General features: G+C 35.1%; 1 protein-coding gene across 1 annotated transcript in view; it reads right to left on the bottom strand.

Annotated features, from left to right (window-relative positions):
• Positions 1 to 42: 42 nt before the first annotated feature.
• The window catches only part of LOC113496200 (alpha-mannosidase 2), a 65,902-nt gene continuing 39,026 nt past the window's right edge, over positions 43 to 26,918 (bottom strand). The window contains exons 3-8 of the mRNA XM_026875360.1: positions 16,710 to 16,789; positions 14,863 to 14,946; positions 4,763 to 4,855; positions 4,414 to 4,608; positions 3,676 to 3,787; positions 43 to 3,605 (exon numbers count right to left, since the gene is read on the bottom strand). Of these exons, the coding sequence (XP_026731161.1) occupies positions 898 to 3,605; positions 3,676 to 3,787; positions 4,414 to 4,608; positions 4,763 to 4,855; positions 14,863 to 14,946; positions 16,710 to 16,789 (3,272 nt within the window). The 3' untranslated portion in view covers positions 43 to 897. The remainder of the gene's footprint in view (positions 3,606 to 3,675; positions 3,788 to 4,413; positions 4,609 to 4,762; positions 4,856 to 14,862; positions 14,947 to 16,709; positions 16,790 to 26,918) is intronic.

The following is a 26,918-nucleotide window of genomic DNA, read 5'->3' as shown; positions in this document are numbered from 1 at the left end:
TTGTTTATAATTCACACTTAGCATACGGATTAAATTATAACTTACTATATTAAATGTAACTCAAATATCACTTTTAAACTTAAAGTTAAATCATTTCAAAAAATAAGAAACACAACCTTTGTTACAAACATACAGAACATACCAACAGTCCGATACAAAAAAAAAACTGACTTTAATTACAGAAAAAAGAAACGCCAATAAGACAATTAAACAACAGCAAACACGAATTTAATTTTACTAAATCGGTAACTAAAATATAAATCATCAAAAAAATATTTTAGTCATGTCATGAACGCTTATCACAGCAACCTATTATGAATGTAACAAATTATATTATGACTGAAAGTTGGAATACAAACGAAGAGCAACAGCCGCAACTTAAACGTTACGATGTATGTTAAATAATTATTATACAAAAGAATGCTTTAAAGAACAATAATTTATTCATAGATTCAAATAGACTATAATTAATTGAACTATTATAATTAATCATTTTTATAGAATCAATAGATGAACAAGTATAACATTTGGTCCTGAGGTAGATTTAACTAGTAGTCGAGATTTGCACTAAACTTAAATAGTTACATAATCAGGTCGACGAAAATAAATTATTATATTTCAATATGATATCAAGGTTTAACAGGGCAAACTACTATGAATCAATGTGAGTGCGTATTGTGTGAAAATCGAAAACTATTCCACTAATAGATAGTGATATACTTACGCGGTCGGTTAAGATGAAACTATTCTAGAGTAACATCAATGTTTCACCTTCTACTAACTTCATTTAAATATCATAAGCTTTGCCGAAGCGTGTTCTGGCAAGTAAGTTCACTAGAAGTTTGTAAATTATTATAAAATTACAAATGTGTTACACCTATTTACTACTAACAGTCTTTAAAACCTGATCTTAAATGTTTTTACTTCCATCGGGTCTATCTCGATGTCGCTCAAGCCAGTGAGAGCGCGGTACTTCTTCAGGCCGGTCAGACTCATCGAAGTGATGTTGTGTATGTTGAGGCCACTGAACCTGGTCTTGGACGAGAACTTGGCGGACTTCTTCCTGGGCTTCTCTCCGACAGCGCAGTTATAGCCAGGTCTGTGCAGGACCATGTAGCACTCGGAACTGGGGAACAGTTCCAGGACGTCGTCGGTGATAGTACGCAGGGTCAGCAGGTGTATCCCGGCAGGGAAGTTTTGCAGAAACGATTGAGTTGATTTCACTTCAATGTCACCCACTTCGCTCGTGTCCAGCAAGAACACATTGACGGGGTAATTCATCGACCGGCTCAAGTATTCAGCGGTCTGAGATGGTAGTTGATATGCGCTCTCCTTTTGGTCAGGGCTGAAGTGACGTTCGTTTACGAACTTAAATCCTTTCTCGCTCGTGTCTCTCTTATTTCGTGTGACGCCGGGCATCGACTCAAGTAAAAGCCAGTTTTGGAATGTGGTCGGTTTGTTATCGACGACTCCCTCACCGATGCCTCTAAAGTCATCGTACAGAGTTCGCCGGTCGAGCATCACTTCCAAGCGCCCAGGTTCAAAGGCAGCGGCGCCTTGTGCGTGGTTGGTGATCAGAGTCAGTCTAGTCTCCTCATCTTGAAGCCACGCCATAGTCGTTATTGGGTAGTAATTTCCTTCGATGCCAAGTTTGTCAACTTTCACTCGTTTTTGATATTGGAATCCGTTCTGATCGGTGTAAAATTCCGGAGGCTCCCCGTTTTGTATATCAGTCTGTAGTCGCATAAACAACTCCGTTTCTCTATTTTTTGGTGGACTTTCGAAATCAACAACATTTTCAATGAGAATCGCGCGAGAGAGCACTGGATCTTCGACGTTATAAATTCTCACGGTGTGGACTAAAAATGGCAGATACATTGTTGTAATTTCGGTGGATATTGGCCCAGACACAATGATTATGTTGTCGTCTTGCATGGAATTCGAGCTGGAATAAGGATGGAGTACATTTTTCTCAGGAGAATCGTAGTCCGGCATGAAAAGATAGGCTCCAGAGTGTCTTTGTGCACTTTGATATGCCCCAAATTGAACGTCTACGACAGTCTTCTTCCTTATGTCCTTTCGGTACACCTGTCGCAAAAATCCAGTGTTTCTATTGACAAGAAGCTTCAGCACTGTGTTTTCTAGTTGTATATCACCAGGCATCATTTTCTTGGTGGTGAATACCTCAGACTTTGGTGTCTCGTCACAATTGTTGCAGAAAATAACGCAATGAGCGGACTTATTTGTGTGCTCTTCTAGATTGAACGTTATCGATGTTAGTGGCGGGATAGTAGCTACGAACATAACGTCGAAGCTAACATCGCTTACAACTCGCTTGCCATTATCAAGCACATCGATGCTTGGCGTTATCTGGTACATAACACGTTGTTTCTTGCGCGTGTCATAAACTCGAATGTTTGACGTATTTGCACGCACCGAAATGATTTCAGTCCGGATCTCTGCCAACGGGTTGAAGAGAACAATTTTTTTCTTATCCACGTAGGACACTTTCAACTTCTTAACTGGCTTTCCGTATGTTTCCCATTCAACTTCGCTTTGTAGAATACTTTGCGAGTGCAAGGTGTGATCGGGAATCATAATAGTAGTGAGAGCAGCTTCTTGTAAGCGGAGACAGTGATACAAGCTGGTGAACAACTTGGTTCCATAATCGTACATTACGCTGGCTTTAGATGTACCAGTGATGGCATCGTGATGTTGGAACAGACCCAGATTTCTTCTTGCGTAAATAAGTTGTTCGTATGATTTCTCTAACTTCTTTTCAGAAGCTACAAGTCCTTGACTACCCGCCTGTTTGATATAGTTTGCGACGAGTGTGAATAAAATTTCAGACGTCCGAAGTTGATGTTCAAATTGGCGAGCGAGAATTTTCAAATAAGGCCTTGTAGTATAGTAACCAGACCAATAAGCAGGTTTGCCTTCGCTAAAGATATCCGAATATACAAAGAAGTCGCCTTTTAACGTGGGTATATTTTGATGTCTCTCTTTCATGGCATTAAAATAATCCAATGGCGTTCCGAACTGTACTTCTGCATTAAACACATCTTTGTTGGCATTTATATAATTGAACATTTTCATGTAATTAATGTATTGCGCGTCGAACTCAATGCCGTATTCATATCTAAAGTCGTCTCCCAGGGGCACCAACACTACATTATGAGGGGTAAGGGAACCGATGCGATCGTACTCCTCGACCAAGGTTTTCGACTTGGTATGCAAATTAAGCGCAGTGATATCTTCGTGTTTAGCGGTATATTCCGAATATTCGCCGGGAATCTTTCGGAAATCGAAGCTGAGGCAGATGGAGGGGTGCGGGCCACACGTACTTTTAATCGAATAGATATCAAAGGGTTGGTTATGTACAATCATTGACGGTTTCTTGGTCGCCCATCCTGCCATCCAATAAAACTCTTCGATCTGTCGTTCGGCCAGCCATTGTTTCCAAGCGTAATGAATTCTTTGAATAATTGTTCCCTCCAGGCCACTTTTGTCCAGCAAGTAAGGCACCGTTGGTCCGTGACCGAATGGATCGATCGACCAACCGGTCTTCGGGATGACGCCGAGGTTCGTTTTTACCCAATGATGACCTAAGAAGAAAATAAAAGTTTAAAGAGGATTCCTTTGCTGTAATATTACCATATCTGAAAAAAATGTTACCTTCAATGAACTGGTCGATTAGCGCGTAGATATGAGTGCAAGCTTCGTCGGGCATCACCCATCCGCCGGTGGTGATCTCAAGTCGACCCTCTTTAATCAACTTCTTCAATGCCTGGGAAACATTACTTATTATCAACTCGTTCTTTCTAAACTGTCCTATATGTTGTGTGAATATAATAGAAAATGTAAATATTGAATGCTATTTAATCTCTCCGCTTGATGCGCAGGGTAATCATCGCAGCATGATGTAATTAGCGTACATGTGACTGTGCTGCTCAGTGTCCTGGCATAAATCCTTTGTACACCATTTGACGGGCGGGGACGGGGGATTGACGGGTGAATATCATATTCACCCGTCAATCCCCTGTTCTATAATGTACGTGCTATATAAACATACGGCTAGTACCACTAATGTACGGCTAATTTGTAAATGTATATATTGAACTAGCCAGTCAAGTGTGTATTAGGAGGCAGCATGTAAGCTGAATGGCTTAGTCAATTAATACGCTTCTATTGATAACAATTAATTATTTACATTTTTTATATTAATGAGCTCTTTGAAGTATTATTATGCACAAACACAGAACTCACTAATTAATACGAATATGGATTATTGGTTCGGAATCCGTTCTCATTAAAATTGTGATATTTATTTTAAATATTGTATTGCTAAAATAATTAAAGTTAAAAATTGTGTATGTAAAAGGTAATTGATATTTCGTTAAACAATGCCGGTACCTTTTGTTTGACAGGATGCGACCTCTCCCACCAAGCGTTCAGGAATGATATCTCTGTCCAGATGAAGGTCATGTTCGGGTACTGATACAGTTTGTGGACGATGTTGTTGATGATGCTCTTCGTCTTCCACTCGAAGTACTGCTCGAAGGTCTTCAGCCATCCGGGGTCGTTGTGAGAGTGCGGTACCACAATAACCTGGGACCGGACATGAAGGATCACTTCGCAGAAATCACATATTCGCGGAGCAAAGTACTTAACAACGCTCGTGTAAACAGTGAAGATAAAAATGATTGTACCTACCAATTATACGTGATGTATACGCGTGTGTATCATAAGACAAAGTACTCACCTTCAATCTAGGCCGGCGGGTATCGTTGTGTATCTTTTCATATCGTTCCTCAAAGGACTTGTCCCAAAATTCCTTTGTACGCAACCAGCTTGGCTGAAATTAAAAATATTTTTAATTAATCGTCCTTTTATACCGAAGTTTACCTGTGTTGCTATAAAATTGAATACTTGTTATTTAAATCAGTAATGTGGTAGGTTTAAAAATAGTAAAAATATTCAAGTTGTAAAGTTTATCTTTATTACTGATTTTTTATGGTGCCGTTAACAATGTTTAAATGGGTATTATTAATGCATCGATGTGCCGTACAGTAATTAAAAGTGCGTTGAAGCGGTGTACGGGCTTCGCGACCGCAAACTAGTAACTTTCATTGGTATACATTACAGAAAACGAATGTGAAACTGCTCTGCTCAGTGCACGTCATCGATGGCAAGTACTTGAGAACTTTGTATTAACCCCACGAGTTTTATTAGCACACGAGGATAAATAAAGTACGAGAGCATGTATCCGTTAACAATGTATCGTAAAAAGTCCTGTTATTATAATATTAAAGAAATTGGAAAATAACCTTATATGTTACCCTTATATAAATAAGTCCGGAATATATTTGATTAATTTCTATAGTATGAATGTATTTATCTCTTACGATATATACAAATTTTAATGCCTCTACATTGATTGGCATTCATTTTTTTCTATAGCGTGATTTGTATCGAAACCACCTTTCCAAGAGATACATAATTGATTTATCCCTTCAATTCATTACGGACCTCCATTCAATTAAAGGGAGTCTCATCTCAACGAACACGAAAACTAAAGGATCTGTATTATTCGACTCCATAGGTAAGTAAACATCAGCTTTGCTCCCGCACAAAGGGAAAGTATTTCACTTTGGCAAAGATGTACGTTAGTTTGTTCAGTGATACAGGATCCTTTCACGACTGCACTCTGTTCAGAAGTTTTTAGGCTATCGGATAGTCGCGAACGCGCTGAAAGGCCGTCAACTTGTACAGAAACTAATACACACCTCGATGCACACCCTATTCACTACTTTACGTTTATGCATTCGAAACGAAGCGAGTTAAGGGATCTTTTATGTGAATCCATTTGAGATGTTTTAATTCTACTAAGTATTTAGTTTACTAATTAAATTTTGCGTGTATTACTGCCCGATATGATATAATACGATGTATTTTGCACGATAGTTTCATATTTGCATTCTTAAATTTAAATTTACAAAAAAAACCAACGGATGTATTTTTAAACTTTTTTTGGGTGCTAAACTTCTAACGATTTATCTAAAATACAAAAAACGTTCAGTTCGGATAGCAAAAGTAATTGAACTGTCAATGAATGCCAACATTCATATTGCTGAAATGAACAGCTTCGCGTTCGCGGTACTTCTATTTTGTTAAAACGCGTTTAGCACCTCGCAACAGTTTCGATTGACGGCTGTCGAACGGGTGCGTCGGCCGGACGATCCATTTGAGCGGTACAAACTGCGCGCAGGTAAAAAGTCAAAGTCAGCATCGAATCCGCGGCACGGACGGACCATTGTTACAGTCAAGTCTCGCGTTCATGTGAGCCCAACGAATATACGATTCACTGCATCCTGTACGAATTAACGAAGTATCACGCATAACTCTTGAATTCGCATCAGTTGAACTGAACGGTTTGGTGGAAACTGCACGCTTGACGTAATAAAAGTGCATTTTGTTCGATTCAATCATTGTGTGTTTTGTATAAATTGTCCACTCGTATTTATTGTGTCAAGAACGCATTGTTTGGTTACAAATGTTGCGTGTATTGTAACAAAAAACCCAGTAGCATAAATACATGTCTGCTGCTGCTGTATCAGTAAAACGTCTGGCAGAGATAATCAGTTTTCATTACTTTCTCGTTCACTTACGTTGTTTGATTAAGAGACTCGTTACGTATATACTTACGGACAAATTAACTATTTCTTTTTTCTTGCGTAATCTTAATAATCATTCTTAGGTATTTTGTATTGTTATAGCGGAAGCAAAAGTACATCATTTCAAATTCAAATTCCAAGTCTAGCTATCACGGTTCATATGACGCACGCTGGTGACGGCTGACAGACGGTCAGTAACAAACGGTAAATGTGGTACGTTTTTACCATTTGGTTATGGAACCCAAAAAACAATAGTTATATAATTGGTGACTCAGAAAAAAGGAAACAAAATAGAAACCGGTTCTAAATCTAACGCTAAAGAACGAAAAAGTGTGTTTTAAACTGAATGATTTCCATTCATTGTGAACAACACATTATTAGTCTAATGGCCGGTTTGCCACCCTCATCTTAAAATCTATAGTTGCGTCGATAAGTTCAAATAGTATGAGGGATTAACAACTCATTATCTCGCACCCTTTTCGAAGGGCTAGAGAGGGCGACCAGTGCTTGTACTATGAGCACTTACAGACGATTTCCATTGTTGGAACGAGCGGCCACTATGCAAAGTGTAATGCACTATCTTGCTTCCACAAAGCAACAAACCTGCCGAGCTAAGAGCAAGCGCCAGGTCGAGTGGGCTTTTAGGTAAAGAGGTTTATTAACTTTGTACAATAATATTTTTCAATACCCAATAAAAAGAAATAGGTAGGTACCTACTTAACAGCTTACATTTTACAACTTTATTCAATTTTAACTGTTGCTAATGATACAAATTGAAAACTTTGGACATACGATAGCAAACCGAATAAATAAAAAGTTCAAAAAGCTAATATTTTATCAAAACGCAGTGAAGTTAAAGTTGTTCTTGGGAATAAATTGTTTTTTGTTTTAATATAAACGGAAAGTCTAGAGGTATTATTTTTATATTGAATTAGTTAGCTTGATATAGTTATGGTTGGAGAATGTATGAAAGTAATACGTCGTAAGATGTCAAGTAATTGTATTGTTGGCTTCTACGGCGGAGGCACGCGCCGGCAGACAGCGGCCGCGCTACGTGAAATAGAAAACTGTTCCTAAATCATCTTCCGAGTATTTATATCTAGTTTATTTACTTCACGTGTTAAAGAAAAAGAAATACATTTCAATTATATTGTAATCATTCATAAACTTGTTATCATCGGTTTTAACGTGCCGAGTAATTGTGTTTAATAAGACGAATCATGTATTTTTCCTATAAAATTTGAATAAAAATATTTTAGTTTACACTATCCAAAATTACTAGTTGTTTTTTTACATTAAGTGAGCCTACATTTTAATTTATATTAATCCTGTGTCTTGTTCACCATATCTTGTTGTTAACGGTTAAGTAATTATTTAAGCAGTAGCTGTTGCCCGCGACTTCGTCCGCGTGGTTAGAAGATATAAGTTATAATTTATACCTGCCTTCTATCTATCTATCTTGTAGGATTCAGTCAGCGTTTGCAATGTAAGCGCAAAAAATGTTTTTTTTTACGACCTCACATTAGAAATCTCAAAAATTGTAGCCTATGTGTTATTCTGATGTATAAGCTATATTGTGGTAAAGTTTCATTCAAATCCATTCAGTAGTTTTTACGTGAAAGAGTAACAAACATCCATACATCCATACTTACAAACTTTCGCCTTTATAATAGTAGTAGGATAATATAAAAATAACAAGCAAAGTTTGTAAAATGAACGTTCGGACGCGTTCGGATGTACGTAATTTGAGCATAAATAGATTAGACACAATACAATTCATGTGCATTACAACTCTAAAATCCCTAAAAGTTTTCTGTCGAATAAAAGCTAAAAGCTTTTCCGGAAAGTCTAAATTGTAATGCAACGACATATTAGGCACGTTAGTGAACTCTACGCGAGACAAATGCAAAAATTTCATTGTCCAGTTTCATTTGCAATTTAGCTCCCCTTTCGAAAATGGGATCACTGATACATGATGCTTTTATTTTTTCATTCTCTTTTTTTTTAAGTTTAGCCTGTCTCGTTGTCTGTCTGTAATCAAATCTTGCAAATTTATTTTTATGTACTCCCCGGCTTCCGTTTGTACTAAAATTTGTCAGAATGTGTATATTGCGATATAGATTGATCTGAGGATGAAGCTGAGCTCTGCACTAAAGAAAGAAATCGTTGGAATTGTCTTTTCTAGTACTTAGATTCTAAAGCAAAAAAAAAAAAAAAGGTAGTTTTTAAGAAGGTTTTTTTCATAGCAACTTGTTGTAAGAACCCGTCGAACAGCAGACATTTATGTGGTCACTCAATGTCAGAATGAGCAATCCCTCACAGCGACACTGGCGACAACCGATACTTTAAAATCGTTCAATAGTGTGTGCTTAAATAAACTTAGGTTTATTTACAGGGTAGTACAGGTTATAACATGAATTGAATCACAGTTTGAATTAATGTTAAATAATCATGAAAACAGGTTGGTTATGGAAGCGCGTCTATTTTTTTCCTAATTTTAATTATTTATTGTTTATTACTCGTATACAACATGATATAGGTATGCAACTGAATTGATTTAAAAATCGAATAATTCTAGCCATCGAAAATTAAAAAGAAAATAATTAGTTTCGTTTGTAAATTAAAAATAATAATTACCAATTGTAACGCCATTTACATAGGTATATTGATAATAAATATAAATATATTCTTTATTTAAATTTCTTGATAAAAATAACCTTCTTCATTTTAACGAACAGATTGAAACTTGCGTGGCGTTCAACTGAATGAGAAAACATTTTCCCTACACTGGACACTACACATTAACACTGAAAACAATATACTCCTCTTTTTGGTCAGTCGTGTAATTAACAAACACTGGTTAATTACGACCTAGAAAACAGGTGGCCATCTTTGAAAAGAGAATAAAAGGTGTTCACTTTAATTCTTAAACATCGGATTTCAAACTTAAAATGATTTCCAAACCTCAAACATGGACAAAAGACTTGAGAATCAAAGTAAAGCACTACGACAAAGACATCCGCGTTATATAATGATTGCAGATAATTGTGCGGATAGACGATCGTCCACAGAGGACGCGAGCCCCATTGCCTTACAAGTACACTAGCTCCTTAGTATATACCAAATGAGGACTCGTCCCTAAGCCCATACCGACTGGAATTACATAACAGGTAATGCGTCTGAACTATTCAAAAGAACTGCGTCTTGCTTTCTTAGGTTTGTTATCCTGGATCATTTTACCAGACCAAAGACATTTATACAATCGACCGAATGTATGGAAGTGATATACGATTGCGAAGTGAAAATAAACGGAAAAAGGAAACATAAAAAAGTGATAACCGTATAAATCATAACAAAATTAATTACAAATTCTAGAAAATCAAGTCGACGACGTATACGCCCCCGACTTGTGTGAATAATACACACATTCGATCGATAAGAAAATTATAGTCGAAGACGACAACGGCACTTAAAGGAAATTGTGCACTTTACCTATTTGTAAATGATGAATGCTTGACAGCCATTATGACTGTTTATTTCTAACTAGACAGAATATTTAAACTGACCTTGTGTGAATAACAATGACATGTAATTTTCTTTTTAACTTTAATCTATTGTCATATCGTGTTTTGAATTATACGAGTATGTGTGCCTTTGGCTGTGTGAAATGAATAAAAATCTTAGGGAATTTACTATATTCTGGGCTTTTTAAAAAAAATTCTGAGTATGCACATTGATATGAACAATTTATTAATTCCGGAAAAAAATAGCTCTGCTATAGCTAAACAAATTTACAAACGCTATGTTTATTTTTGTTGTTTAAATTTCCTGGATTTTAGTCTATTAATTTCCGTGAACGAGAGAACCATTTATTTTATTACCGGCTTAGCCGAAACAGCTTATACGTCAACAAAAATGCATGTCAACAGTGTCACGTTTTCAATTAGTTTCAAATCGAATCATGCAAAAGCGTTAGAGATACTGGGAATTTGGTGTTTTATTGGTGTTATGAGGTTGGGGAACTTCACGTGTCGATATCCTTGCATCAGATGGTGCTAACCTGTTTCGGCAGCTGTGAGCTCAATATTCGGAGTACACACCGGAAGGGAAGGTTTACTGGAGAAAGGATTCACTACTTTTCCGCTGTTCTTAGTCATGTTTTATTCAATATGTATCGGGATAACAAGCAATGTTTTATCATTTAAATAATGTTGAAGCGATGAAATGAATTGTAACTTGGTTTATTGTTAAGATTCTAGTTTTAATTGTTCGAGTAATAGGCAATTTTTCAGGATAAGTATTTGGTAAATATAAATAAGTTTTTTTTTTTTTATAAAAATTAAATTTCTCACTTACATGAATTCTTTTCGCAAAAAATCAACAATAACAAATTCCATTCATCCGAAAATAAATCAAAATCAGGATTTGAATCCTTTATATTCTTACATATAGCTGTGAACACAAGAAATCTACGATGATAACTACTTAGTATTGCATGGCTAGTAGCAGAAAAGTAAGACGTCTATAGAAAAGGAGAAAACAAATCAGACGGTTTGTGGTACCGAGATCTGATCAGATTTCCGGAGCCCGTGAAACGATCTCGAGCTGTGCAGTTACAATCAATATTACGGAACTACTGCTCGGAGGTATTGGACTGCAGTAAGGAGAAATGGATAGTTCTTATCATATACTAAAATGATAAAAAGGAGTAAAATAAGAAGTAAGGTGTAAAATGTTACAACAAGGGAAAATCGTTCTCAACTTTACTGAGTCAACTGTAAAAAGAACCGGCAAGGAGCTCCAAAACTAAAATAAGAAATTAAATTTAAACAAGCGAGAAAGCTTCTTCTAAAGTAGACGTTTAATGAAATCCTTATAATAAACTAGTTGATCCGGAACTTCGTTCTGCCGGGATTTGGAAATCTTTGTAAAAAAAATAAGTGACACACACACACACAAACACGGTAGGATGATATCCCGTACGTATGTGTTTTCACACTTGCGGGATGTCTAATCCTTGAAGGATAAGTGAAAAAATATTTAAAAACTAAGAAATATTTTTTTTATCATAAATGACAAATATTATCCTGAAATAAATAAACCCTTAACTAACAACGCTCTATTTAAGGTGAGTTTCCTAATTATTATGATTTATTTGTTTCAGTGAAGCCATAATGTAATATGTACGAAATGTTTATGTACTTCATAATAGATACCGGTTTTATTTAGAAATTCAATCGTTCTTTTTGTAATAAATAATCACAAGTACTTCTGATTATCTTTTTACTTAATCAGACAGTATTTTTAATACATAAAGTTGTTACCAAACGCTGGCAGATAAAAATATAACGTACTAGAAATACAATGTTGTGTTGTTCTCATAACTTAACATTTTAATATTAATTTTACCAAGAAGATACTTAATTTTAAAAGATACTACGGATACTTGTAACTGATCCCACGTATACCAACCAAGTACCTGAGATTGCTGAAGAAAATTTAATAATATAACGAGTTGGGTAACTCGATCGTTTAACTAACTACCTTTAGTCAGGGCAATTTGACTAACTTCCGAGCTGCCATACAGTTATAATAGATTAGAATAAGAACCCAAACTTTACTAAGCACACAGGGTAAACTTCAGAAAACCAAGCTTTTGTAATTACGGCTTAAAACACTGAACCCAAAGCTTGTTACCTATCGATGTTATAAATTACCTCCAACAGCTTTTGACTAATTAATTTAACTTGAGTAGTTGATTGTGTTCGGCACTCGGATTAGGTATCGCTGCATTCGTAATCGACATTCATAATTCAGGCTTTTCATATCTAATAGACATATGTAAGCAACATAACAGTTATAACCGTAAAATTGACTTAGCAATGTCAATTCTGAAACAGGCTGTACATTTAACACGCGAGCATTAAAGTTTAAACAACAGTTCCTGGTGATTTGATGATTGATTTTGTTGCAGCCGACCGCTACTGCGACTGATTGGTTACATAAGTTACATCCAATCACAGGCTTGAGATTATGCAGTTAATTAACTAATTTTAGTATAGATTAGCTTTCTATAATCCGAGGAGAGATAATCTGGGAACAATGGATACAATGAGCGGCCGAACACATACTGCTCCCGTCGCCGTCAACTGTTTGGAGCGAGCAGTGTGCATTTGACGCCGGCTGTGATCTACTGCTGCGCTCAATTACGTACAATAATGTACATGGATCTTTGATGAACAGCTAACTATGGGCATTACGACATTTGTTTTGCATATTACATTCATTAGGTACACAGATATTTAGTTTCAGTTTAGTGATTTCAATTTGAGCCCCTAATAACAGAACTTTGAATTAATTTCAATAGTTTCATTTAGTAGTAGATATGTAGTTAATTTTGATATAAGTATTATCTAAGAACTAATAATATTACGATGCGAAGAAGTCTTATGAGTAGAATGCTCGCCTACTTAGGTTTCCTTCATTCGACACCGCCACGCGTATTATTTATTCATATTTAAATTGCATGAACTACTTTACTCAGTTTATACTCCTTAATTGGTAATTAGTAGCGAAGGTAGAAAGTTCAAGTCTTTTAGAAAAATAAATTGAATTGCCTGGTACATACAAATTTGTGAAAAAGGAACGATTTATATTTTTTTATTAATTAGTGCAGTTACTATTTATAAAGCCTGCCGTTTTAAAGTTTCCACGAAGAAAAATCTTGTGACGAAAGAGTTCCAAGTTCACGTTTCTGCTTCTTAATTATAATTTCATTAATACCATGACCTTTAATTCCAAACAAAACATAAAGTCAAGGTCACAAAGTTACTAACGTAGAGTAGTTAGTGATCCGTCGCTGAATGAGGAAGAATAATTTAGCGCTAAACACATACATATGCAAAAATTTTGTAGATCAAGTTCAACATGGATCGTTTTACACATAGCTTTCGTTTGCTCATAATGATTTGAATGGAATCGAAAGTGAAAACTATTCTCAGGAACTCCCATTCCCCTAGAAAACTGACCTCTGCCATACACAATAACCCAGTGTCACTTTCGACGACAAAGTAAATTTCAAGAAAATGTTATATTCCACTTTGAGATGAAGATAACTCGCGATTTTACTCCTAGAGCAACAATAAAGTCTAAACGCAAAAGACCGCAACGAAATTTTTCCAGTAAGATTGAGTCTAGTTAAATTCCTCAGTGAAACCACTAGTCTATGGGGACATACGAAAAATCTTCTGACGGATATAAATATAATGTGCTTACTTATTCATGAAATACAATTGTTTCCTTGTTCCAATATCATAAAATAATCGTCAGTTAAGCCCTAGTTGCGATCACAGTTCGATTAATAATTCAGATATTAATATTCGGCGGTCAAATGTCACTACTGGATGTTTCGAACCAATACGATTTAGAAATGTGTAGGTTGTGAGGTTTAATCGATTAAAACGTTAGGCGTTCGTTGCGGTCGAGCTGTAGATGGGTTACCGTTTGCAAATGTACTGGCGATATATTTTTTATACTTAACTAGACAACGCTTCGTCTAGCTTCCATACGACGATCTTCAACAGTCGTTAAGGTAAGTTAAGTATAATTTTAGAAGACGATTGTTAAGGTCAGATTTGGCTCTAAAAATTACGGTGTTCAGTGAAATTAGTCAGATTGCAGACTGCCTCCAACAAAGTTTCAGAAACAGCTAAACCAGCACGAATTTTACACACACATTACTAGGTAATTACAAATCTCATTACAGTAGTGTTGTAATGTTGGTAATGCGTGAGATTAGAACAAGTAGGGCGCGTACTTACGAAGCATGAACACGCTGGGCGCGCCGCTAAACTACGACAAATGTATTGACGCGCCGACAATCGTAAAGTCCCGAACGTGTAATTTTACTTGGTGTTTTAAGTTATTCAAACAAATTCCAATAAATTTAGCGATTCTGATTTCCTTTGGCTAAAAGGTTTTTTTTATTAAATGTTTGATATCCATGTTGTTTTTCGGAAGGGTTTATAAAAGGGCTTTTACTAAATTCACCGAAAGGCTATAAGGTCATTCACTCATGTCAGATCTATTGACTCTACTTTCATTGTCGGTTAATGAATCGAAGGATTTTTTATTGACCCGTTTAATTGAATATTAATAAATGTAACAAGGACTGTATGAAGTTACGTACCTGGAATTCGAACGAAGGGTAAATGGCAACAGTGTCGATGTCGGCGACGCTCTCCTTCAACGCTGGGCACTGTTCCGGGGTAGGCTGTTAGACAAGATAAATATATTTAGTGCCGGAATGCATGAGAGGAAACAAGAGGAAAGTATTATATAAAACAACATATTTTTTTATTGCACAACCTCCCCGCTTAGCATCGGTCAATTGAACCTAATTGGTTGTTTATTCAAACACATCTCCCCTTGTCTCCGCAAATTATTGAAGAGCTGATGCCGTTTTGACTGTTGCATCTGAACCATCTCAATCGAACGCGTTTCAAATACAGGTACCTACAAACCTTTAAAGGTATTCAGTTATTGTTTTCGTGTTTTAAAACCAAATATCGAATGCTGAAACCAGCGATCCATTCATTATTCGACCAGTTACACACAAACATTATTATAGTGACGTGTGACTAGTGGTTTTGTATTCATGTCTATTTTAAAACACGATTCGTTGTAGGTAACACAATCACATAAATCCGAGTACATTTTTGAATGGAAATTGTTGATACTAATATCGTTCAAGGATTTATGATATCCATTGTAAAATATTCAGGATATTCGATACGATTGAAAGGTTTTGCACTATGTAGGGATGTGCCGTGTATTACTCGATTCCATGCATATTCAGCGATTTTTCCACTTCTCGCACTCGGTCGAATAACTTGCTATATATTTTCTTACAAGGTGCAGTAAAGGACATGATTCCAAGAATTCACTAAGCTACGTTTATATTTCGAAATGTAGAGAACGTTGAAAAAGGTTTTAACTCAAAATAAAAGTTGTTGAGTGCTAGAGTTCTGCATATTTGAGACTAGAATGTTTTCTAAGAGTTTACCTATTGAATCGAATTATTCTGTAAAGTAGATTTGATGAAAGTCACACCCAATAATCGTTAACATTCGATTGCTCGGTACATCACACGAAACAAGTCTTGTTTCTACTCATGCAGGTACAGTGCGTTATAGTCATAAAATTGTCTATAAGAATCTTTATATTATTAGAAACTTCTAGAAAGTCGCTGATTTCTACAACACGTGTTTAATTCAATACAGAAAAAGATTGTTTTATTCCTGTTTCTTTACATACATTGATAATATAATTAAATACGAAAGTAGACAAATTAATCGAAACAATAAACTCTCGACCTTTCATAAATCAAGTTTATTTGTAATGTAATCAAGATAAATGCCATTGAGGTGACTGTCAAATTTATAACTTAAATTATTTTAATTAAAGCTTCATAATTATTTGTCATAAACTTTGATTTATCCTATTAAAGTTTGTTTGTTCCACCTAGTAACCAAAAACAACTTTATTTCATTGTCCTGTTATTTAAGTTGAGGAATTTCAATTGATATTTTCCTGTAATATGAAAGATAGCTACAATTCTATCTGGTTACACTCTGAATGATTTGAAGAGTAAACAGACACAGGTTGAAGAAGCAATAGCTCTATCTTCTATTTTAATACAACGTCTATATTGTACTTCAAAATACGATGTCTGCAATAAGTGAAGCTACCGAGCAATCAATCTGGTTTGCCTATCCAATATAGCGAAAGGAAAATATTACTCGCATTTTATTAAATGTTTTACCATTTTGTGATTCACTTCAGATATCTGTTATTCACTTAAGGCTTCTGAACGATGCCATTGACTGGCTATTAGTAGAAATAGAAATATATTTTCTTTAACTGAAAAATCTAATTTATATTAAAGAGAACCGTCTGATAAGGTATTTATGTTTTTAAAGTATGCAATTATTTTTTCGAAATCGTATATGATTGCATTTTTTTTGCGGCGCTTACCTCGTCATGTCGAATCAGTTCATGGAAAAACGGCGGCGATTTCAAGTTGATCTCTTCGTTGCTGCCGATAAGGCTGCTCCCTTTAACAAAACAAAATAGAATTTAAAACAATGCACTAATTACAATTAGGAGTTCACAAAACAAACAATGTTTGAAAAATTAAGTAAATGACTTTTCGTGACAGCTTCGTTCTCTTTTTGGGGCTACATTATGGCACACGTAGTAATAAAAAGACTAGACAAAATATTACCGTCTCTTTCGAGCAAAGCGTTAAAATTCCCAGACTATAAAATGTCACTTAGTTTGGTGTAACGCGATTAACGTCACAATTTTTATTCCGAGCTATTTCACCCGCAATGTTTTCACTTTCATTTCATATTTATCTTACAGGTATATTTACGAGTATATAGGCCAGTGCAATAAATTGTTATCAACGTTGTGTATGATCACGAATAGCAACTAGTAGTTGTCTAGTTTCCTGCACGAACGGAGAAAAATAGGAAATGAACGCTACGTCCGGTCGGGCATCGCAACGGATCGCAAACAATACATCTAAACAAGTAAAACGTAAATAAAATATTTTAATTGAATACAGGGCTTAATTAGGAATGTACAACAGATGTATAGCTCAACGTAACGATCAACTGGGCGAACAATTCTGGAGTACAGAACTATTTGGGCATCACACGTTGCAGGGTCAGTTTCTGGTTTATTTGATTGATTTGCGGTTTGTTAATAGAGTTTGAGGCGAGTAACGTTGCCAGTTCGTGTTTGAAGCGTTGCGTAAAATTGACGAGAATCAAATTATAGTGACACACGTTCCCTGACAATTGTACCCGATTCCCAATTAACTGTCAATCTTTATACACAAATTAAAATGCAACAGAAGAGTTTTATGGCTATAAAAATATTTATATAATAAGTCTGTCAGCAGCGTAAGTATAAAAGCGACAGTTCCTTTATGTTTAATGTTCTTTCTCTGTGTAAAATATAAAATGTGCCGTCATCTTGAGACCACAATGAAAGCATACCGAAACCTTTTACGTTTTCAAGCTACATTTATCCATAACACAAGGATTTCTCGAAACTTATGATCGATGCTAGTTATGTCAATTAGACAAAAATTAGGATTACTTATGACGTGATAAAAAGGGAGTTAAACTTAAGCAGTATCTATTGGAGTCAAAATAAATAACATATTAATATTGAGATAAAAAGTTAACAAGTACTTTGCCACCCACTGCCGTATAATCTTCGATCTATTCCAAAGCAGTTGAAAGCCGCAGTATTAAAGGGTTCTTTACTCTACACCTATCGTAAAACTTGCAGCCAACGATTGAAAAAGTATTGCAAAAAGTATTTAACTTGCGTCTTGCATTTTATTGTGTTTTTATTGGAATATTTTGTACTGTATTGGTCCTTATGTTTACAAATACGTTTTTAGATTGTTACACATAAACACTACTTTAACCGTTTGTATAAATTATACAATTTTATGTTGGTCTTCTTAGGTTACCTCATTAAAATAATTAAATAGTGGCGTACCAAACATTTGTTTAATTATAAATTAGAGAATATCACTTGCGTAACAATTACCGCAGACCGTAAATGCTTCTATCGAACTTGTTTCATATGATTAATGTTCCAATTCGATTTGTCGAACATTTAGCTAACTTGCATTGGCCGTGCACATGATAAACTGCGAAAATGCTGAATATATTGCCGTAAATTCGGTTGGTGTTACAATGTTTTAATATCATTACCACTGTTCTGACAGTGTTTCATATAAATATACGTTGTATTTTTCCCCTCGTATCAAGTCGGTATTTTGAGTTACGTATTAACGAGTGCATTAATTTTATTAATGCGCTTTCGTGTGTTTTTTTCTCTGAGTCCATAAGAGCAAATAAAAATAGTGATGAATTTTTTGTGATATCACAGCGGTGATTGTCAGGTTCTCCTATTAAGACTGAGCTGTGAATAGTGTCACTCACGAAGCATTGTAGGTGGCACCGCCAGACTACAAAGGGATTATCGTATATAACAAGATAGCAGTATTTAGTTACCGAAGTGGGTAGCAGGTAGGTGTAAACGGTGACACGGTGCGTTACTTAGTTTTAACCATAATATTCGAAGTGACACTCGATGCACACATTTACCTGTTTTGATGCACCTTATGTTGTTACGGAGGAATATTTATGTTTTTTTAATAAAAGAATCAAATTATTGTTTTAAAAATAGTTATGCTAAAATCAAAATACGTCAGGTGCAGTTTTATGTTGCAATTATTATCTTAATTGACGTAGTACATTAAATCGGCGTCAATAATACTGATACAATTAGTATAACCTCACGATCGCAAATATATGTTAACTTCGTTTTCAGAACAAGTAAGCTATCTAATATAAAATAATTTACAGACAATACACTCATAGTCAGAGCTTTTACGTTTTATCGTACTTTTAGCCGCAGATAGCTTTTTGCGTAACTACGTTAAGCCTCCTTTGATGTCCATGGTCGGAGGCTCTGTACTAGGATGTCGAACTCGCTGCAATCCAACGTAACTTATACCCGGTTTTAATAAAACATTTACGAGAATCTCATCTTTTAGAATATCCATAAAAAAACTATTGTGTAATATGCTTAACATGTGTTAATAACATCCTTTGAATACAGTTTAGGTAGTTTAAATACCGCTTATATTAGGCCATGTTTAAAGTTAAAACGAAAACCTCTCCGCGGCATAACGCTTCCAGCTGCAAAAGACTCATTTCAAACTTCACCGGGGCAAAGCTCTTTGGTTACAAACGTGTGCACTGCGCGCTTATAATTACAAAATGACTGTGAGATTCAGCTAAGCGATCTCTTTTATTATATGCTTTATGCATGACTTGTTATTAGGTAATTAACTTTTGTATCAGGTGTGTTCTGGTCGTATGCGTGAGGACTAGGCTTGTTAAACACACTGAATGCATGTCGATACTACAATTGTTATTAGTATCAATGTGAAAAACATGATAATAACAATTATTGCCATCGCAATGTGTGAGTATATTATTTAGATGCCAATTAAGTGGTAAAAACTCACGAAGGAGACTTTCGGTATTCATAAAATTAAGCTTGAAATAAATTATTTACACCATTCAAAATGTTGTACAATTGTTACCCGTTTCTGCGAATTACTATTTCTTGTTACCAAATTGTTATAATATTTTATTTACATTGTATGTGAATACCACAAATGGGTAATTACTGCTGTTATAAGTATGATATACGTAAGTAATTTTTGTGCTGTATTATAGAACGTGATATAATAATGTGGTTCAAATTGGCGTCTTCTATGTTCTCCGTGTAACGTAACGAAGTTGCGAGAATTGTGGTGAGTTGGAAACTTGAGAGGTTCCAGCAACGGGGCTGAAGCGGCGACGCGGAGTTACTGGGGTGCTTGCTGATCGGAACTCAAATTTGTTTCCTTTTCAAAGCTGATTTAAATCATAATATAGACATGAATACGAATATGCATTTCATAATTCGAAATTGTAAAACGTCCACCATTGAATTCGTACAGCAATAAAATTGATGATTCATTATTAAGTCTCCGATATTATTCCAATAAACAGAATTATAATATATTATTACAGAATCACCATCAAAATAATACTCTTGCATCATATTACTTAAACCCTGCTCGTAATATTCAATTAATTTATCGCCCAGGTTGAATAATGTAGGGTTAAATAAATTCAAAAGATCCGTAAGCTTGTTACCGTCTGCCCGCTTACCGCTGCAAATATGGAGTTTGTGTTCATGAAGGTAACAAACTACGTTATGTAACCTAAATAAACCCCTGTTTATTTAGTACATTTAGAGATTAGCCCTGCTTGAAACTTTGTGTATTACATTCTAGAGCAGAACGCTCTATACAAAGTCATGTGTGTAGCCTGTGGGATTACATTAGCGAATGACCTGCTCTAATCATCCTCATTACGTCCTACAATTGGCCGATTCCAATTATCGATAAATCGACTTCGAAACTTTGTGAAGTCTATTAATTAGATGAATATACAAGTGCGCTTTGAACTAGAAGGTTCTGACTTGTGAGGGTAGTTTACAGAACGAGCGGATTAGTTGTACCGATTAAATACTTAGGTAAGCGCGTTACGACCAAAGTACTCAACAATTTAACAATTAGCTATTAGTAGAAATAAAGCAATCAATACTTAATTAGAAGACTTTTTATAAATGCAAAATGTTACATTTGAACTAGTTTCCTAGTGCCCAGTGTCCGTGCCGATCTCTCACCAACTCGATGCATAATTTGTACGGCGGGTTGGCAGTGATATACTGTGACCGGAATAATAATAGATTATGCTAATCGTTAAACATTATATTTAATCAATTGGTGCTAAGTAAAAAAAAGTAGAGAGAGTTTTGTATATTTTGCTATTATCAATGCGATTGTAACGTCCGCTATTTTGCAGATCTCATTGTAGTAAATGGTTATCGGTTCTAGGAATTCAAATAACATTTTATTTAGTGTTGTTATGCGTATATTGTGTTGGTCCCTAGCTTAAAGAGCAGATTAGCTTCAGTACGCCGTAATCGGTAATCGTTGTTTGACCGCATTATAAAGTTTTTGGACCAATGAGCTCCAACGGGTTGGAATCGTATGGTTAATATTGTATTACTCTCCACATAAAGGTTTCGTTCCAAGCTCCGTCCCACTTCTATGTCCATTATACGTTTTAGAATACATTTAGGGTATACACTTGGTTAACTAAAACGGGTTCAATTATAAACTTCACTCATTCGATTTTTTACCAATGTTACCGCAGTATTTTTACAGCGAAATTCACGTTTAATGATTAATTTATTGGGACAAAACTAATTGAAAAAGGAAAGGTTAAATTTAAATTAATCAAATGATTGTAATTTTAAGTGCATCAAGTCTTTTAAATTAAATTTGGTTTTGGTGTTTTCATTACAATGTGGTTGTTTTTAATTAATAACTGCAAGTATTCGCTTATTTTAAACACGTGAATTTGAAACTCGTGTCAATATATCACCGAATATGATAATTTAATTAGAGTTGGTGTAAATTGAGTTAGCCAATATTTTGGATAACAGACACCTAACGCTATTATTGGAGGTGTTAGCTAAATGGTTAATTTGATATCATTGTTAAATGTAGAGTACAAAATGGATAGTAGTCGGATATGATTTTATTGTTTCGTTGTGATAAATTCTAATGGGCCCTCGATACTTCAGTTGGCATCTTCCGCTCCCTATACCGCACGGTAGGTTCGCTAGGCAGGGGTCGACGCACCCATTCAGCTGTACAAACAAGTCATAGCTCGGAGCACTTGTCACTACCAACGTAAACATGTTCGGTTACTTGAAAGCACGCACTTTTCTAACCTTACTGCAACTTGTATTTAATTTAATGTAAGATGGGTAAGTTAGCCCGCAGAAGGAAATAAGAAAAAGAAAAACCGATACGATTTAAAGATAACTAATGACTAAAAATTATACATTAGAGTGATGTGAATGAATGATGATTTCCTCATCGAGGTAGGTATGAGAAATGTGACAAAAATAATTTGTTTAAAAACAGATTGTAAGTGATTAATAAATTCAATAATCATTACTACTCCAGCATCAGCGATCTTCGTAAAGTAGGTCTATGTAATTTTCATCCACGGCCAAAACTGCAAAACAAACGGTCTAGTAACTCCTGTTTAAAATTTCACGAATATAGCCATCATGCACGCTTAGCCCGTCCGATTTTTCCAAAGGAATAAAATGACTTTTGCTATGACCTACTTGAGCCACACAATCTGAACTTTAAATATAAATGTGCACGGACTTGAATAGAATATGGAATAATATTTATTTTGTGCGGTCGTTATCAGCTCTAACCGTAGTTGGTAACTTTTAATTGTTTCCTTTTAATTGTTGAGTTAAGTTTTGTATTCAAAAGTCTCGTTAACGTAGAAAGAAGAATTATTACCCGGAGATGAAGTGTTTATGAGTGAGTTGAAGTAAGCTGAAAGCTCTTCCGTGTTTTTGAGGCACGTTTTTTTGCCCTCAAACATCATCCCGGTTAAAACGGGCGCTCTGTAAATGCTAGAACATAGTACACTTAACACTAAGCCGCGATAAAAAAAGAAACTTCACAGTCGATTTAAAAGCTACGTTATTTTGTTCAATATTTTCTCTTTCGCCTTTAGCCGCATCGCAATATTAATTTTACTTTTCAGTGTAAGCGTGAACGTGTTCGAAAATTTGATATTCATTTGACTGTATTCGATTTGTGTTTTGATAGGAAAATGGAAATTGTATTATAATGTACTACAATTGAATTTATTACGGCGTAATCTTGTACAGGTGAAGCTTTGAATCATTTTTATGTGGATTTACTGTATTTTTTATAGTTACTCTTTCCTTATTGTAAGCGAAATACTGTTTCTTTTTTATCACTCAGTATTAAGCCTTTTTTAATCCGCAGCGCTAAAAGGTTTTACAGGGTTTAAATGAAATTTAATTTTTGTATGCAAATGGAATGATCGTGATGCACTTTTTTCTGTTTTCCGGTTGTTTGGAGTAGTTTATAATACTGATTTATTTACAGTTAAAGTGTCGCGTGTTTTATCGACAGATAAAAGTTGCTAGTTTGTTTGGAAAGCATTCTTAACTTTTCTTAGTTTTCAGCACTTTTAGCTCACCGTCGTTCATGAAACCTTAAAGACTTGAATTTCCAAACAGTTTCTGGAGTAGATACTCTGAAGAAACCGTTATTGCCACTTCAACTAATAAAGTATTCAGCTTAGAAGCTCTATCTATTTAACGTGCACTATAAAGATGTGTGGTTATGCAACAATATTTTTAAAAGCTACAAAACTTTCTTACAAGAACTCTCTTTAGATATTCTTAAGTAACAATATACGACTGCAAGTAAGTTTCTTGTGAAAACATTTTTATGGGATGTTGATTACAAATAAAATATTAAGTATGTAATACGTTTATCATGTATATATATATCATACTTTTGACAACAGGAGTGGATGTTCACAAGTCAAGTTTTTGACTTTAGTTACGTAAAAGTCTTAACGAGAACTTCGCTTATTCTTGTCACGGGCTAGCAGATGTGCGTCTTTACGTAACCATTTAGGAGTTTGAATTTAACATAATAGGTTCTGATTACAAAGGAACTGTCATCAACGCACTCGCTCTTTTGCTGAAATTTTAAAAAGATATCCTATAGCTCTCTAATTGAAAGCATGCCCTGAACTGCACTTAATTAGAATTTTAGGTAGAATTGATGGAAAGCATCATGAAATATGACGTCTGTAGAACGTTAGAGGTTTTATTATAGACGATGGACGTATGAAGCTGTATTTGAAGTATATGAAGCCGTTTAAAGCTTTTACTATGATAACAAAGGAGTAAAATTGCCTGTAAACATCTAATAAGCGGTCTATGTCTAATCTTTATTGACTACAATATTAATAAAAAATGGCTAGGAAGACGAATAACGGTTTAGTTATCATTATTGTTTATCGAGACAATAGAATGAGCGCATAAAAACATAAAATCAGGATAGTGCGCAGAAAAACGGTCTTTCTCTGCATACAATTTTAAGACAAGGACATCGCCACCGCTGAAAAGCTTTTCAGTTTCGTAATGCTCGCATTGTTACGACGAAAGCGCGAATTCTCGAAAATATTATAACCTTAGATGGTATATTTTGTTTCAATATACTTATGTATTATTTATACGAGAACCACTAACCGACTCGTCTACATTACAACAATGGAAGTTTTATAAGTGAACATTCAATATTCTGGTTTCATAGCCCGGAGTTTCGCCAAGCAAATGGATGTGAACTTAAATGTTCGAGACTAGTTCGTCGAAGTTAGATGAGACTACATGTTAACAATCATATAATTATTTGCTTGACTGGAAAGTTAGTGCACGTTTCCTACATACACAGCCAGTGTCGAAGCGTTTCGGAACGTGTTTGGCCCGCCTCTACTGAGTTTGCAAGCCACATTGCGGCTATGTGGCTACAACGCCTACAAATTAGATATTCTCTTTACCTATTCGACTATCGCTGCAAATTGATTATCAATTACAAGAGTTTAATTACCCTATAATTAAATTACCTAGCATCTATTACATACCATGTAATTAGAACAATTACGATGAAAGTGAAACATCGCGCGTGGAAACTTGAACAAGCATTGTTTCTAACCACTTGATACTATGATTGTGTTCATCCAGAGTCACTGACATTGTATTTATTGTTTCCTGCTAATGGTTTTATTATAAAACGTTTAATAGGAACTTTGTTAGTCTAAAGACATGTTTATACTTATAATACTGAATTCCATTTCTTTGAGACGACCGCGTTCGTAAATATCGTCGTTATTAATAAGATGACAGATAGGAAGAGGAAGATATAGAAGGAAATACAAAGACCAAGGAAAAGGCAGATATGATTAAATATATGAAAGTAGAAGCACGGTATGAAAAAGAAGGAAAACGCTTCACCGATAAGTGCCCAGCACTTTTTAATGACTGAATTAATTAATAAGAACCTTGCACTCATCCACACGTAAACCGCCTACTAACGTCTTGAATTTCATGATTTATCTCCATTTGTCCCAAGCAAGGTCTAATCAATATCCTATTAAAAAAAACAGTCTATCGACCGAGTTAAATAAACCTACTTTTGATGAGGAATTAATTATTATAATAAACAATTGTAGCTTAAACGTACATCATTCAGTGTAAGTTTATTTAATCAACTTATTCATAACGTGTGTTCTCTTGGGCCGTATCACTGCAAACGCTCACAATTGCAGCGGAGAAACCCCTACTAGTGTTCAGAAATAATTAATTAGTACATGTGTGTTTTTATTTGCGCCACATTATTTACATACATAACATTATCCGCAAAGAAATTCATTGTGCAAAACGTAGATATTCTTTACTGTTTAGTTAAGATATCGTAATACCGGTCTTCAGGTACAATATTAAAGCGGTATTTGGTTAGCTTCACATAATATTACAATATTGCGCATCCTTCTCCTCCTTTAGTCCTGCGACTTTCTCAAAAAGATTTTATCGTACTTTATTCATGCGGAAAGATACTTTTAATACAGGATTAACTGATCACGATTTGAAAAGGATTCCTCTTTACTTAAAGTTTAAAGGGAGTGAATGGAAATAAAAGTTCCGTAGAGTTCGGCTCTCAATAAAAGTGAATGAAAATCTTGAATGGATTGGAATTGAAGAAAATGCACCTGAATACCTTTTTTAGGGGAAAAAATAAATTCTTAGAAAAACTTTTACTTGCTAAGACAGTACAGTTTGACTATTCTATTACTTGTTAAAATTAAGTTGAGTAACTTAGATGAAGGGTTGCAAGTTATCTCAGAATTAAGCTTTAACTTCATTTTCTTTTAAATATGATTTGTAAACGTATTAAGGCGGAAAGAACAAAACATCTAATATTTTTAACATGATTACTGTGTGTATTTCAAAGGAGAATTTCACGAAATTCATACGTGGTAGTCTAGATCTACATAGTGCAGGCAATGAAAAGCTCCACTCATAAAATTAATGACTCTTGTTCTTAAAGGTTCTAATAAAATCAAGGATTTCCACTACACCTCAATTCTGAATATAAAATCTTAAAATGCAATACGGCAGCAGAAAACTTTGAATATCAAACATGCTAAAATCGCTTTCGCTGTAACGAGGTCGCTGAAGTTAAGTGAAACATTTACAAAAACACCCGCGCCGAGACCGACGTTATTCAGAATTCACTTCCCATTGAACTGTATATTTCATTTTACTGCATATCTGAAACTCACGGATACTTTTGAATAATAGTTGGCTTTACTTTGTAGTTTATAGTTTGTTTTAAACTGCGTATAAGGGAAATGTTAATATAAATGTATTTCGAGATTCCGACTACACTGGATGGTCAGAGTAAAGGACTGTATACCTCTCATCACAGACAGAAAAGCAAGATCTAATCAAGAATAGCAAATACAATTTTAAAGGTTCGTCTTTGTACGTAACTGACAATTTTCAAATGTTTTTTGGGCCACCTTGGAGGTTACATAAGTTCAGAGAACGCATAACAAAATTACGAGCAGAGGTCAACACTAAGACGGGTCGTCATCCCCTTGATGGGGC

The sequence above is a fragment of the Trichoplusia ni genome, chromosome 7 (assembly GCF_003590095.1).
Source record: "Trichoplusia ni isolate ovarian cell line Hi5 chromosome 7, tn1, whole genome shotgun sequence".
Lineage (NCBI taxonomy): Eukaryota > Metazoa > Arthropoda > Insecta > Lepidoptera > Noctuidae > Trichoplusia > Trichoplusia ni.
The sequence above is the reverse complement of the archived record's forward strand: the minus strand, read 5'-3'. Positions and strand labels throughout refer to the sequence as shown.